Source organism: Mustela nigripes, chromosome 15 (assembly GCF_022355385.1).
Source record: "Mustela nigripes isolate SB6536 chromosome 15, MUSNIG.SB6536, whole genome shotgun sequence".
Classification (NCBI taxonomy): Eukaryota; Metazoa; Chordata; class Mammalia; order Carnivora; family Mustelidae; genus Mustela; species Mustela nigripes.
The window spans coordinates 74,452,791-74,468,943 of NC_081571.1; the positions used below are offsets into that span (position 1 = coordinate 74,452,791).

General features: G+C 38.7%; 1 protein-coding gene across 2 annotated transcripts in view; it reads left to right on the forward strand.

Moving 5' to 3' along the window:
• Nucleotides 1-16,153, forward strand: part of PCCA (propionyl-CoA carboxylase subunit alpha) — a 413,253-nt gene that overhangs the window by 311,113 nt on the left and 85,987 nt on the right. For both annotated transcript variants that reach the window (XM_059378122.1, XM_059378121.1), the window contains one exon: nucleotides 5,100-5,198. In XM_059378122.1, the coding sequence (XP_059234105.1) occupies nucleotides 5,100-5,198 (99 nt within the window). The remainder of the gene's footprint in view (nucleotides 1-5,099; nucleotides 5,199-16,153) is intronic.

Consider the following 16,153-nt stretch of genomic DNA (forward strand, 5'->3'; position numbering starts at 1 on the left):
TTTAAGAATTTAAAAATATATATTTTATTTTATTAATTAATTTATTTGACAAAGAGAGCAAGAGAACACAAGCAAGGGGAGCAGTAGCGGGAGAGGGAGAAGCAGATGCCCTACAGGGCAGGGAGCCCAACGTGGGGCTCGATCCCAGGACCCTGGCATCATGACCTGAACTGAAGGCCAATGCTTAACTATCTGAGCCACCCAGGCACCCCAGCACTTTGGTTTCAGCAGTGTCTTTCAGATACCATGGTGTTTTGGGTTTCTTTCCCTTACTCTAGCTACCCCCGTGGTGTGGAGTTTGGGTGCAGGTAAAAGGGGCCTTTAAGTATATGGTTGGACTCACCTCATAAATGTAGAGGTGGGGAGGGAATTCAGACCCGCAGTGTCTTTTCAAGGCTGTAAGGACCTGGACCCATGACTGTTAGATGCTCTTTTGTCCTCTTTGTCATGGAAGAGGCCTTTGCCACCCATAGTCCTGCTTGTTCTTTGCCTGGAGACATACAGTTCCCCTGTACTACTATGTTTTCTTTATCCTGACCCAGACTTTGTCGTTTCACTAAGCTAGGTAAAAACTCTGGCTCCTAATATGATGTGTTTGGGTCATCTGTCCAGCTTCTTCCTCCATCCGTGCTACACTTTTGACCACACACCGTGCCAGGAATGCCATGACCCCAAGCCTACAGTCCCTCCTAGATGATGTTCAAGTAGATGATGAAGAAGTAGACCTTCAGCTTAGATATTTTTGGGGTACCTGATACCCGTCAGGATGTTTTCACATATCTCTCTCCGTCTCCCCTACGTGTTCCCAGGGGTCCATATGAAAGGAAATTGGGGGGGTCTCTGATCCCTGGTCTCCGATACTTTCATCTTCCCTCTGTGTCTTTCCTTCATGTAATCGATAGGACTTGAAAAGGACTTTTTCCCCCCATGTTTCTGTCCAGAAGGAAATTTCCTTCTGTCTTTCTTCCCAAATTAACATTCACATCCACTCATCCAATAGCCGAGGATGTGGGGAGAGAAATTAATTTATTAGTAAGGGAAGATAAAGTTAGTTTAAAAATACCATTTTCAGTTTGGGAAAAGGCAGACTTTCCTCCCTCTGTTTTTGTCTTTAAAATCATTTTATTTTATTAAAGATTTATGTATTGGAAAGAGAGCAAGCAGAAAGGAGGGGCTGAGGCAGAGGCAGAGGGAGAGAGAGAGTCTTAAGCAGATTCACTGCTGAGTGCACAGCCCGCTGTGGGGCTTCATCTCAAGGCCCTGAGATCATGACCTAAGCCAAAATCAAGTCAAATGCTTAGCTGACTGCACCACCCTCTTTTTGTTTTTAAAAGTCAGATTTTTTGAGGTATAAGTTAATAAAACATTTACTATTTAATTGTATGGTTTGATTGAGTTTTGACAAATCTGTATAGTCCTATAATCACCACCAGAAATAAGATTTAGGATATATCCGTCACCCCATAGAGTTCCCTCATGCCCTTTCCTAGTCAGGCATATCCTCATATCCGAACTCGCTAGGAACTGCCAGCCTGATTTCTGCCTTTTCCAGAATGTTCTGTAAGTGGAATCATACTCATGTTCTATATGTCCTTTTGTGTGTCCGCCTTCTTTCACTTAACATAATGCTTTTGAGATGCTTATTGCTCCCTTTTTGTTGTGTGGATATACCATATTTGTCCATTATAATTGGTTCATTTGACTTTTGGGTTTTTTCCATTTTGAGGTGAATGTAAACTTTCTGTGTGTATATATTCTGCTGTTGTAAACAACCTTCTGTCAACATTCGTGAGCACTCTGTATTTGTACATATGTCTTCACTTTTCTGGGGTTTTCTAGAGCAGGTCTGCTATTTGTCATTCCTACCCACGATGTGTAAAGGTTTCAATTGCTCCACATGTTTGTCCGCCCTTAGTGTTGTTACTCCTTTTCATTTTAGCCATTCTAGTGGGGGGGGTAGTGCTATTTCATTATAATTTTGTTTTTTCCTAATGATCAATCAGTGATGTGCTTGTCCCTCATCTCTCTTCCTTGACGAAATATCTGGTCAAATCTTTCGCCCATTTTTAAAGAAATTCAGTTGGTTTTCTTATTGACTTACAAAGGAGAATTGTTTATAGATTTTAGATTCAAGTCCTTTACCAGATACGTGTTTTGCAAATATTTTCTCCTACCCTCTGGTTCAACTTCCCATTTCATAACAATGTCTAAATTGTAACTTTGATGAAGTCTAATTCATCTATTTTTTTTCTTGTAGGATTTGTATCTCTTATGTCCTAAGAAATCTTTGCCTCCTCTTCTTCTTTTTTTTTTTTTTTAAAGATTTTATTTATCTATTTGACAGACATAGATCACAAGTAGGCAGAGAGGCAGGCAGAGAGAGAGGAGAGAGCAGGCTCCCTGCTGAGCAGAGAGCCCGATGCACGGCTCGATCCCAGGACCCTGAGATCATGACCTGAGCCGAAGGCAGCGGCTTTAACCCACTGAGCCACCCAGGCGCCCTCTTTGCCTCTTCTGATTCATGAACATGATGTATATGTATTTATCTGGTTTTTAGGTCTTTAATTTCTCATGAAATAGTGCTTCTGATTTTTTTAAAAAAAGAAACTGTCATCTGTCACTTGTTTTTTAACAGCTTTATTGAGATATAATTCACCCACCCATACTATTTATTCATTTAAATTGTACAATTCAGTGGCAGGTAGTAAATTCCCGGAGCCGAGCAACCATCACTTTTAGAACATTTTCATCGTGCCAAGTAGAAAGCCTGCCCGCCACAGCTGTCACCCTTCAGTCCGTCCATCCATCCCCACACCCTCAGCCCAAGGCAACCACTTACCTGTTTTCTCTTGGTACGGATTTTTCTCTTCTGAGCATTTCATTATAAACGGAACTACATAATGTGTGGTCTCCTGTGACTGGCTTTTTAGTCAGCATTTTTTCAAGCTTCAGCCACATAAGTAGCATGTACCAGCATGCATCCTTTTTATTACCAACTGATAGTTTGTTACATGGGTGTGTCACATTTTATTTCCATGTTCATAAAAATTCTTTTCTTAGGCTGTAGTAAATTGGTTTCTCTTCTACAGGATTTGAGTGAATTCGTTTGTTTTTCCTCAGTTCCCCCTGATAAGCCCTAAAGATGACAATTACAGTTTCATTTTGTCACCCTTGTTGATTTAAATTAATACCAAGGGGCGCCTGGGTGGCTCAGTGGGTTAAAGTCTCTGCTTTCGGCTCAGGTCATGATCTCAGAGTCCTGGGATCAAGCCCCGCATCGGGCTCTCTGCTCAGCGGGGAGCCTGCTTCCTCCTCTCTCTCTGCCTGCCTCTCCGCCTACTTGTGATCTCTCTCTGTCAAATAAATGAATCAAATATTTTAAAAAATAAAATTAATATCAAATACAAATTTTAAGTGCTTATTGTTAAAAATATTTCCATGTAGCCTTTAAATTTCCTTTTTAAAAAATAAAACTTTTATAATTCTAACCTTTTAAATTTAGAAGCTATGTCAAAGCAAATATTTTTCTGTTTTAAAAGGTATTTTTAGCACTTAATATTTGTAAAACTCTTATCTATTGGGAACTTCTTTTGGAAATCTTTCATTACATGAGGAGATACTTAATTTGCTAAATAGATAATTTTAAAATGTATATTTTGATGCTTCTCAGATCTTTATCATCTAGTGTTTTAATAGTAAATAATTTAAGAGATAGTATGATTATCCAACCTTATTTTTAAAATTCATTTAAGGATGGTGGAACCATTAGGGACAGGAGAAGGGAGAAAATATTTAGGACCTACATGACAGGAATATCGGTAGACCTTTCATATGCTAACTTCTTTAATCTTACAGCACCCTTCGGATAGCTATTTTTACTCTATTTTAGTTTGGTAACTAAGGTTCAGAGAGGGTAAATGCTCCAGTTTAGTAAGCAGCTCTGAGTCAAACAGCAATGTTAGGTGAGACCCAAGCCATTCCTTCTTCCTACTTACTGAGCTGTGCCCTCTGGACACAGAGGCCACTGAACACGGAAGCACAAGTGAGTGCATCACGTCTATCCCGCTGGTACTTCGTGACGTGGCCAGCAACACATCCTAGCTTCTAGACTGTATGACCGCACCATTGCTGGACATCTATGTATGTAAAGTCCATTAGATGTCGATGGGCACACTTGTTCTTCTAAATGGTAGCATCTGTGTGCCTCTTAGTAAGTATTAAGAGAGAGTAAAGGAATCATTAGGGATCATGTGTCTTGAATTTGCTGCTGCTTTATTTTGAACCTTGGGCAAACTCACATATCCCTTTGTTAGGTTTTTACCATAGAGTTAAAATGATACTGATATTTTCTCTTAGTTCTTATATGTAAGAGTTGGGGAATCAGTGAATGAAAAGGAAGCAGTAACTAACAATACTTTTTATTTTAATTTAGCTTTGCTTTTTTTTCTTTCAGTTACTTTTATATTATTTATTTGGAAATTAGAATTTTTCTCTTAACAGTGTCTGTTTTAAAATATTATGGGGCTTTTTTTTTAGCATTGTCATAAGTTGATGGAATTAGTCATTCGTGAGCGACAAAAATGCGACAGAACTTTTGCAAAGTTCAAATGGACTTTTAATATTCAACACCAAAGAATTTTGCCTAATTAAAGCTTCTGTTTAATGAAGATAACAATGTATAGTCCTTCATTAAAATAAACACAGAAAAAGTTCTTTCTTGGTCCTTGGAGAGGATATTATATGCAAGCCCTGATGTGTGGGTTGCAAAATGTCACTGGAATTTATATGCATTACTTGTCTAATTGCAGTAAATGTAGCATGTCCAGATAGGTTTAGAGTTAGAAGGCTGTTTGTTACTTACTGGAAAGCGCTTGAAACCTCAGTACCCGAAGGCAGCTGTGCCCAGGTCCTTCCCCTCTCCCCAGAGATGGCTAAGGAGACTCCTGTTGGACCCTGTCTTTCATGGCGGGAGCAGTAAACATGACAGGTTGTTTGGGAGCCATCTGTTTAGAATGGCTGCTGCTTTGTATGCGGCAGTGAACTTGAGATCAGTTTTCTGTCTTTCTTCCTGGTAACAGTCTTATTTGGTGTCACAACAGGTGGAAGTTGATGGGTCGAAACTAAATGTGACCGGCACGTGGAACCTGGCTTCACCCTTATTGTCTGTCAACGTCGATGGCACTCAGAGGACGATACAGGTAAACGTTCTGACGGTTTACTTCAAGGGGTCCTGCAAGTCCAGAATCCTTACCAGCAGCTGCCTTTAGGTTAATTCTGACAGTTAGAGTAGGGAAGCTGCATATTATGCATCTCCTACATTTATGATGGAAAACAGTTTTTCTTTCTTTGGAGGATCTTGAGGCAAGTCTTCAGAGGAATCAATATTTTCTTTTTCCCAGCATCTGGGAAGGCTAGGGAATTAATACTTACTATATACTTTGTTGTAAATGAAGCACCCTGTGCACTTTTCCAAAAATATTAGCAGATAGCCATTTTTGTTGTCATTGTGGGTTTTTAGTTATAAAATATGATTTGTTACCTTCCTTTTCATGTGATTGAGATCGTATAGAGCTGGATCAGTAGAAATGTGAGCTGTGTATTGATTTGCCAGAACATATTGATGCCTTTTAAAAATTGAGTAATCTCAATTTATTAACCTTTATTTTCCCTCCAAAGTAAGATTTCTTGCATCGAGGAAATAACTTGAAATCCAGAATTGATTGAATGTTCTTTGTCATCAGTGACCTCCATTTTAAAGGAGCTATGAAAAGAGATTCTGCCAAAGTTTCTTCAGCTGACCTCATAGTTGAATTTTAGAGTACCAGGGAAAACAAAACAAAACAAAAGAACACTATGTAACATGTAACACTGTGATCACATGCAAATAAAAATCACACACCCCCCCATAGGATTAAATAATGCTCATTCTTTCTGTTGTTGTTGTTTTTTTAACAAAAATATTTTTATGTTGTCCTAACTTGATTTTGCACAGGTAACTGGTTTTTAGAACCTAGAGACATCGAGAGACTCACATATAAATACTTCTGTACGTCAGATTCTTATATATACCTCTGTTAGAGAGGGAGGTATTCCAGAAACCTCCAGTAAATATTTGATGACTAAACTAATTTCTAAGCCAGGCTTAATTGGCATATTATCTTTATGGGTCTAAGAAATACGGAATTCTCAGTAATGAGCTATAAATTTTGACTTCGGTTTTGTAACTTGGCCCAGTATATTTTTTCTCTCTCATATTTTCTTTCATATTCTAAAGATGAGTTTGGACACTTTGAGACCCTTGGAAAAAATACCATTGCATAATTTCACATTATGTAGATCCATTTATTTTGTCTTCAGAAAACCTGGGTTTGTCATACTTGTTTACGTTCAGTCAAATGTGCTCTGCACTGAACATGCTGTGGCCAGACATGCGTGTTCCAGTCAGGGGACACAGTATGATGATCTAGCAGTGAGCAGAGAGCTAGGAAGTCCTGCTGTCCAAATTGGTGTATCATGATATTTTCAGTTTCCTTCTCAGTGAGTGCAGGTAGGTAACTTGATAGCACTTTTACATGGAGAGTTAGTTCTAGCTATGTTAACACTGGATATGTTCTTAGAATAATTCCCAGAAATATTTTCCCTATCATTGGGAGAGTGTTCAATAAATCCCTTCTCATTCTTTCTGAGTTCTTTGCTTTTAAAAAAGGCATTACTCTGAACTCAGTGACCCCTCAAGGCAAGACCACCCCCCCGCCCAACTCTTTGGAAAGGTCATTGCTTCCAGTTAAGTACTATTTCATTGGAAGGAAATAAACTCAGAAAGGTATAAATGGTATGCCGGATACAAACCAAACAAACTCATTTACCTTAAAAAAAAAAAAGCAAGGAAACTTTCTGAGGAAAGTTCTTCCTTCCTAATGTTCACTTGCTATGAGCATTAGCATTTATTCACTTGTTAGGAACATTAGTTGACTTTTTTAATCTCCAAAACATAATGTGGTCCCCATGAAATTAGTAACATAATGAGAATATATACTGCACGGTACTTACTGCGTATCGGGAGCGGTACTGAGCACGGTACAGTTACATTCATTTCATCTTCACGGCAACTGTGTGAAGTAGGTACTATTATTGGCACTTTCGTAAATGAGGCCCTTGAGGCTCAGAGAAGGTACGTGACTTGCTCAAGGTCACATGGCTGGTAGCAGGTAGAGCCGGGATTTAAGTCTGAGCAGACTGAGCAGACTCGCTGTGGGACCGATCCCAGTGAAGTGTCCCGCTCTGCCGAGGCAGTCTAAGCAGCTGTTCTGTGATTACCTTCCTAGGAGGAGGCTGAGCAGAAATTCGAACCTTGGCAGGGTGACCCCAGAGTGTGGGCTTCTAACCGCTGTGCTATATAGTACTTCTTGGGTTTCTCTATCAGAGTTCTTCAAATAATAATTTACCTTTCATTCATGGTTTAAACCAGTGATGCTCAAACTTTGGTGTGCTTCAAAATTACCCAGAAGGCTTGATAAAGTTCAGATGGCCGGGCCCACCCCCGGAGTTTGCTCCAGTTCAGTTGTTCTGGGCTTGGTGTGCATTTCTAGTCAGTTCCCAGGTAATGCTCCTGCTGCTGGGCCAGGGCAAGCTGTCTGAGAACCACCGCTTCCGGCCTTTGCAGTCGGAGATCAAGCTGGGTGTCCTGAGCAAAAAAGTGAAGTAGGTAGGAGCCAAGTCATTTGAAGCCTTGCTGATGACACAGTGTGGCCTCCGCTTTATCCTTGGCCGGTGGATCCATGGACAAGTGTTCCCGAAGGAAGTGATGGTCTGGAGAGCGTTAGAGTTAAGGAGGAGCTCGGTTCAAGTTGCATCGTGGAGAGAGGATGGAAGGAAAGTGAGATTGACCATGGGGAGAGAAGTTAGGGCCTGTTCCAGAAACAGAGGAGGGGAATCATCTTCTCTCTGAATGTCTTCCGTCCAGACAAGAGCATTTGTGGTGAAGGGATTTGAAAAGACAGGAGAATGAGTGGTGGCTTCAAAGTGTTCTTTGTAGCTGTCTCTTCCGCTTGCCGTGAGCCTGGGCAGATCTTCAGGGTTTGTGCCCGGCTCCCTTTTCTCGGCGCTGATTTCCTGGGCTGAGTTGCCCAAGCCTTTCAGCTCAGTACCTCCAAACAAATAGCTATGAAAATACTACTGTGTTTTTCAAAGAAGAACTACGGGGTGGAAGTGACCACAAGTGTTTTTCAGGTGATTTTATAGTAATAATGATTAGGTTTTTTCCTCCTGAATTTTTGTGCTTACTTTTAAACTTTTCCTTACTAAATATTTTATGTACACAAATATATATTAATTTGTATAAAAGCTAAAGAACACAACAAAAACCCGAATATTTACCATCCGGATTAAACAAGGAAACATTCCCAGTACTACTGCCTTTCCTCTGTGCTCTTTTTTAATTAGATCCTTCCTCCTGCCCCCGAGAGGTAACTACCATCTCAATTTTTAAATTGCACTTTAAATACATTTTAAGTGCATCTCTCCCTTCCTCTTCTGTAGGAATGTTACATATCCATACTGTAAACAGTATGTTGTCAGCTTTTGAGTGTACATCGTTGGCACTGTACTCTCTCTCTCTGCTTCTGTGAGTTGCTCATGTTTGTGAGGTTGGTCATTGGATGCATGTAGCTTTCTTTATTTCCATGCTATATGTTATTAAGTCATGTTAATATACCACAATTTATTCTTTCTCTCCTCGGTAGATGTTGTGTTACTTACTTTGTTTTCAGAACAAACACTGTTTCTATGAATGTTTCTCTTTGTGTTTCTTCTTGAAGAGTTTCTTCAAGGAATATGCAAATAGAACAGCTGGTTGCAGGGACTATATTCTTAATCCTGCCCAGTAATGCTGAAGGGTTTTTCCTCTGTGGTTGTACCAATATATGTGTCTACCAACAGTGCTGCTATCAAGAATATGAATAATAAGAAAACCTAATTGTATACCTACTGTGTCAGGCACTGACTTTTCTATACAATTCATCTGTATCAAAGTATTTAATCCTCACACCAATCCAATGTACTAGTGTTATCCTGCATTTTGCAGTTGGGGAAACTGAGGCCTTAAAAATACTAAATTACTCACCCAGAGCATTCTGCTAATAAATAGAAGAGCCAGGATCTGGACCCTGGAACAATTTAACAATTTGGCTTCACATCCTAGGTAACTCTTGGTATCCAGACTATTTAAGTTTTTCCTGGCTGGTGGGTTTAAGTGGTATCTCTTTGTGATCTTACATATATTGGTTAGTAATGACAATGAGCATTTAAAATATATATTTATTGACACTCCTGTTTTCTCTTCTGCAAACTACTTGTTCATGGCTGTTGCCCATTTTGATTTATTGGAGTATTTCTTTTTCTTATTGATTCATAAAAGTTCATATTTTTGTGAATCCTGATCCTCTGTTAGTGGCTCGTGTAGTAAATCTATGTTTAATATTCTAGGAACCACTATACTTTTTCCACAGTGGCTGCACCATTTTATAGTCCTACCAGCATTGTGCAAGGGTTACAATTTCTCCACATATTCACCAATGCTCCCCCCCCCCCATGGTTTTGTTCTAGTATAACAATACTAATGGGTATGAAGTGGTACCTTATTGTAGAATAAGATTCATTTAGATAATTATTGAGAAAACATTCTGAGTACTTCCTAATAATTGGCCTTCCTTTATCTTTTTTTTTTTAACCAGGTAACCACTTTACTGCACAAATGGAACTTTTCTAGTGCAAGTAGAAGAAACTTTTTAAAAAATTTATTTATAACTCTTCTTTCAAACCCATTTTCTCAGCTTATTCTTTCATCCCCTGCATAAAATCATAAACAGTTCTGTCATATAGTTATTACAAGGGGATATGCAATCAGTTTTCTACTTGGGATAAGGTGTGTTTATTTTTTTATTTATTTGAGAGAGAGTGGGAGAGATAGAGTGCACAGAGGAAGAGGCAGAGGGAGAAAGAGACTCCCTGCAGAGCAGAGAGCCTGATGTGGGGCTCCATCCCAGGATCCTGAGATCATGACCTACCCAAAGGCAGATGCTTAATGGACTAAGCCACCCAGGCACTCCAGGAGGGGGTGTGTTTGAAAATCAAGTTCACTGTAATGTCAAAACTGATATAACCTCTCTTCCCGTCCTCAGTTCCTCCTCAAGACAGAAATTTTTTGGGAAAGATGAGAGTATTGTTGGTTTCTTCTCTCTTGCTTTATGTCCTCTCTCACTTCTTACTTGCCATCTGGGCTTTCTCCAAAGTTGCAGTTTGGGGTAAGGAGGGGAGGAACATGGTAGGAAGAACTTGAGTGACCTGGGCTAATGTAACCTGTCATTCATTATTCTGGGGGCATGGCAAACATCTAAAGTTGGCTGTTGTCTTCAAGGATGCTTTTTGTGGCTTTGGGAGAATTTCTCACCTATAGAAGCCTTAAAGCCTATTCTGTTTTTTTCCAGTTGACTTTGTCCCCCTGATTCTCATCCCTCTAGATTTTCCTGTTGAGCAGGGTCTCTCATAATGACCCAGGCTGGGCCTCTTCTGCACAGTCCACATTGGGACACAAGAAATAATCATCAGTGCATGCCTCATCATACTCTTCTCTCTTTTTGTCACCAAAACAATTGTTAGCCTTATGTACTTGTCCCTCAAAATCCAGGAGATGCATGGAAAACCAAGTGATTCTCTTAAAATGCCTTTCACTTAAAAGTGTTCAACCTTGAGTTCTTAGCGTAATAATTCAGCCTCCACTGATTAATTTTTAATTTCTTTCATATGCTTTTGAAGTGGGAGATGGGCAGTTGTTGGTTTTGTAGTTCTTAGCATGTTCTGTTAGGTAGCTAGTCTAGCTTCTTACTTAAGAAAATATGAGTACTTAGCACCTGTTTAGTTTTATTACTGAATCCCTGTGGCTACATGAAAAGTAGCAGTTAGCGTCTTTCTCTGACTAGATGATCAAATAGTTGGGTAGAAAGCAAAGCTTTGCTTTAGGACTTAGCTCCCTGTTCATCCAATCAAATTCAGTCGTATCACATTATTTACTTTCCTGGTTTTCACTGGTAAACCTCATGAGCTTGATAATTATCCCTGCCTGCCTGCCTGCCTTCCTTTCTTTCTCTTTCTTTCAGTTATGTTTATTTATTTGCCCGAGAGGGAACACAAGCAGGGGAACAGGGAGAGGGAGAAACAGGCTTCTGCTGAGCTAACAGTCTGATGTAGGGCTCGATCCCAGGACGCTGGGATCATAACCTGAGCCAAAGGCAGACGCTTAACAAATGAGCCACCAAGATGCCCCTATCCATTAATTTCTTTAAAAAATAAACTGTAATTTGGTGTGTACCATCATTTGGATAATGAATGTCATAGGTTACTTACTTCCTTTAATTGATCAAAGTTTTCAGTTTCGATTAACCCTTCAGTTAGCACTACCCTGCTGACTTCCTGGCCCATGGAAAGGCTCAGCAACCAAATGGATGAGTGGATGGATAGTCATCTTGCATTTTGTAATTTCAGAAATAAATCTGCCTTGGGCGCCTGGGTGGATTTGTCGGTTGAGCATCCGACTCTTGGTTTCAGCTCAGATGGTGACCCAGGGTTGTGGGATCGAGCCCTGTATCAGGCTCCACGCAGTGTGGAGTCAGCTTTTGCTCCCCACTCCACCATGTGCTCCCTCCCTCGCTCTCTCTCCAATAAATGAATAAATAAAATCTCCTACAACAAAACAATTCTGCCTCTTCTGTACTTTCAAGATTTAGATTTTATTTCTCTAAGACTGCATTGAATTAGACTTTGTTCATATGACAGCCTTCTTAGCTGTTTTATCAATTCTCTTTAATTCCCAACTTTCTGATAGTTGCAGAATCTGTTCTCTATTAGAGAACATTGCAGCTTGATCTCTCTGGATACAGAACCACCATAGTTCTTGCGAGAGCAAAGACCACTCCCAAAAGTATTGTGCTCACCAAGCACATTTCTTTCCAGTCAAGGAAATACCTAATTTTCCTACACTGTTTAAGGCCAATAGTACCACCTATTGATAGGTATAGAGAAAGGTTCAGTTCAGACTGTTCCTGATTTCCTTTCTCTCAGAGTTTTGTGCACCCATTGCTTGAACTCTCTCTTCCCCAGCATCACTAATAACTCATCGTTCAGCTAAGTCTACTGCACAACCTCTTACTTCAACTTACCCACATGGCTGCTTTAAGTCTTTTTCTTTTCTGACGTCTAGAAAGTCCTATTCACGGACAGAAATTCTAATCATTGTTAGTAACTTTAAGTGTAGAGCTAGTGAGCCGTGTATCTGAAAGGAGGACCCTGTATTTTGAAATGAAGTGATTTATACTGAAGAATGAGCACACAAACATCAAAAACTCTTGAAGATACTTCTAGGTCCTCCAGAATTTTTGTAAGCTTTTAATCTATTTCTTCATATAATAACTAAACCAAGTTTTCCTCAGATAGTCAAGGAAAATAAAATGAGAGTATTTCATATTTCCTTTTTTCGTTGTTGTTTTTTTGGGTATATACCAGTATTTTTCTATTATTTCCATTGCAAATAGAGAATCCATCAGTAATGATGTTTATAAAATAGGTCTTAGGGGTATAATCTGAAAACCTACAATCATTTCTCATTTCTGGTGTGGGAAGGTATAATCTCATTTTCAAATTACCAGTTTAAAAAGTTACAGACTGGAGCAGCACTGTCCAGTAGAAATCTAATGAACCATATATACGCAATTTTAAGTTTCTTAGTAGCCACCCTAAGAAAGTAAAAACAAGTGAGATTAATTTCACTAATCCATTTTGTTTAACTCAGTGTATTCAAAATGTTAGCATTTCAAGATGAAATAATACAAAAAATTATTAATGTGATACCAGAAACAACACACTTCCCTGGCGTGCATATATACCCGTAATAGCTTAGAAGCAACAGAACTATGAATGTGAAATGCAGTCATACCAGAACAAGGAAATTGTGTGTAAAGAAAATTATATTCCACAGAGTCTATGTTTAAATTACTTAATATTTTTAAAAGATTTTATTTATTTATTTGAGAGAGGGAGCATGAGAGAGAGAGAGAGAGAGCGCGCCCCAGCGAGCATGAGTGGGGGGAGGGTCAGAGGGAAAAGCAGACTCTCCGCCCAGCAGGGAGCCCTGTGCCAGACTCCACCCCCAGCCCCAGACTCCAGGACCAGGACCTGAGCCAAAGACTGTCACTTAACCAACTGAGCCACCCAGGCGCCCTAAATTACTTAATATTAAATAAAATGGAAAATTTAATTTCTCAGTCGTTGTAGTCACATTCCAGGTAGACACAGGTGGCTAGTGGGTCGCTTACAAAAGAAACCTGTCATAAATAAGAGTGCTCCTAGAAGAAAAACATACTGGTTTTTTTGTGCTCCCCTATGTGTCAACCAGTTTTGGCTTTTATCATTTAAAATTAGGAGTGGGTGAATTAAATTCATTTTTAAGCAGAAGATGAATTTATCCTCTAGTTGACGAACTTTCACATTTTATTTTAGAATTGTAACAAAACTTAGGACTACTTGTAATACGTGGAATGATTCCCTGCTTACAGCATATAATGAAGGGTTGGAACAAAAGATTTGCCATGTTTTGTAGGTGTAGAGCTCGCTGTATTGTCTCCACACACCCTAGCACCTCTGTAGCTTGGAACAGGCTGCTCAAATAGAATTTTATATTATTTTATTTTTTTTTAATTTCTGTGACTATACTCTATTCCTATGCAGCATTCCTTTTGACCTTGAAAGAGGCCCTTCAGTTTTACTCTGAACAATTCAAATAGTTCTTCCATTTCTTATGGTGTAATTTGTCTGCTGGGATTTAATGTGTTGCTTCTTGCCAGCATTTTACATACTAGATTTTCATTTCGCGTGGTCACGTTGTTTGAACATTTGCAGGCAGAGCTGCCGCCTGCTATTGGCCTGTTTCTTTGTGTGGCATGATTTCTTCTATCCACCTGCTCACAGCAGGTTGTCTACAGGCCTGAAGAGTAGCTAAATACTTTTGAAAATATCTTGCGATCCTGCTAAGGTTTAACAGTCTCTGCGTTTGTGTGATGTGAAGCTATTCATGATGTACCTTTGAAGGCTTTTCTTCTTTTTATTTCTCATATTCTTTCTTAAATATTTTCAAGAGAAGATAAATTTATGATAAATAACAGTGCAAAGCTGACTGCAGCACTGGTGCGTTCTACGATGAATAGGTTATTGATACTCAGCTAAGTGGAACTAATTTTCTATGTTAAAGCAGACACATTGGGAATAGTGTCACGGGAATGTCATGTTATTTACCGCAGAATGCCAGATTAAATGGATTATTTGTGCACTGATTGCGATGTTAAATAGATTACATAACATGATAACTTAAAATGTTCAGTGGGCCCGTGTGATATAGGATATTATATATAAGCACATGAATATGGTAGAGCTGTAGTTGTGTTTGCAGATTGAATAACTGTGATATGTTTGCAAATGCTTGTCTACCCAGAATTTGAATAGATTTTTAAGCTTTAAACTTTTCTCCTTTTTTTTGAGGAAAATGAATTGCGTCTCGTACCTCTTGAGTAAGGGACGTTGAAAAGAAGCTATTTTCTTTTTTTTAAGTTTTGTAGGTGAAAGCAATGCTCACATCTTCTGGGAAGATACTTTTGTTATAATTCTTATAAATGTGCATAGATGCTAAAGTAAATATTTTAATAATATTTTAATTAGAAAATTAAGTAAGTGGCTTATGTGTTTGCTTATATTTTGCCAGTATCAAAAAAAAGTGGCTCTGGAAGCGATCTTCTGTTTTTAGTACCAAAATAAATGTTTTCCGTGTTTTTCAGCTGTTTCTCCCCATCCCTTTAGAAGTAATTAGCTGTTATTTTGTACTATGTGCATGTGATTACTCTAGAGTTATCAAATGTAATATGAAACCATCTATTTAGGATGTATAGGATATATAAATATATAACTTTGTAAGTGGAGGTTGGTATTTTTTTCCAAAGAAGTAGGAAACGAGAGAGTAATTATTAACCATCTCCTTTTCACATTCCTGAAAACATCAATTACAGTTACACATCTTAGAAACAAGCCCACCAGGAGAACAGAAATAACTCCTTTCACTACGCTTTGAAAAATTTAATCACAATTTAACAGCTGGGATGTATTTACAACTATAATTTAAAATATTAATTTTGACACCTCTACCTGCTTTTGTAATGGAGTCCCAGAAGCTTGGCTGTTTTCTTGTCTCTAGTGGCACTGGTTTTATGATTTGGAGCTGCTTTTAAAAATTTACTATAATGGGAAAATGTCATTCTGCGTCTCCTCTTGCTCCTCCCTCCATGTGTTTTTTTTTTTTTCTCCTCTACTATCTGTTTACTAGAAAATGATATTTTAGTAGCTGCCAGAAGGAGAGAATTTTGCATAGTATAAACACCGATTGTGGAAATGTGGAAAAGAATGCAAGCAGCTGCCGCGGAGCGCGATAAGACAAATCCCGTAGTAATTGGCCTTTACCGCACGTTATCATGCTGGATATCAGCGAGGGGAAAAAGAAAACTATTACTATTTCTTCCTCTTACTGTTCAGTGAGATTACTTTTTAAAGGTGAAATTGCCTCTGATTTCATTATCCCAGAAAGATATTTTTGGAGCATTATTTTGTGAATGTTTTTCTTTTTTTGAGTGAACGGCCTTTGCTAATTTTCTGTGAATTTGATTCCCGCAAATCCTGAAGTCGTTTCAGTAATCAGAGTCTTACTTCTTGAATATTCTTTCTTTAAAGAAAAAAAAGGTCTGTGTTTTGTAAATGTTGGAGCAGAATATCAAAATAAGAACAGAAGGAGTTTTTATCTAGCTCTAAATTGCCACTTAAACTAGGAAAAGGGGTAAAAAAGCACTTGGAGAAAATATTTGAATAAGGATGGGGTATGTTTCATGAAAATAAAAGTCTTAATTTTGATTTTATTTTACTTTCTGTTACTGGCTTGTCAGATGGTCAGTTTGTGTTTGTTTTGGCATTTCCGACTCTTTGTAAGCTCTGATACTTTGTTCTTTGTGAATTCTAAAACCTAATTGTCTTCATCATGAACTGTGGGAAAATTGTGTATTCCTGGGTT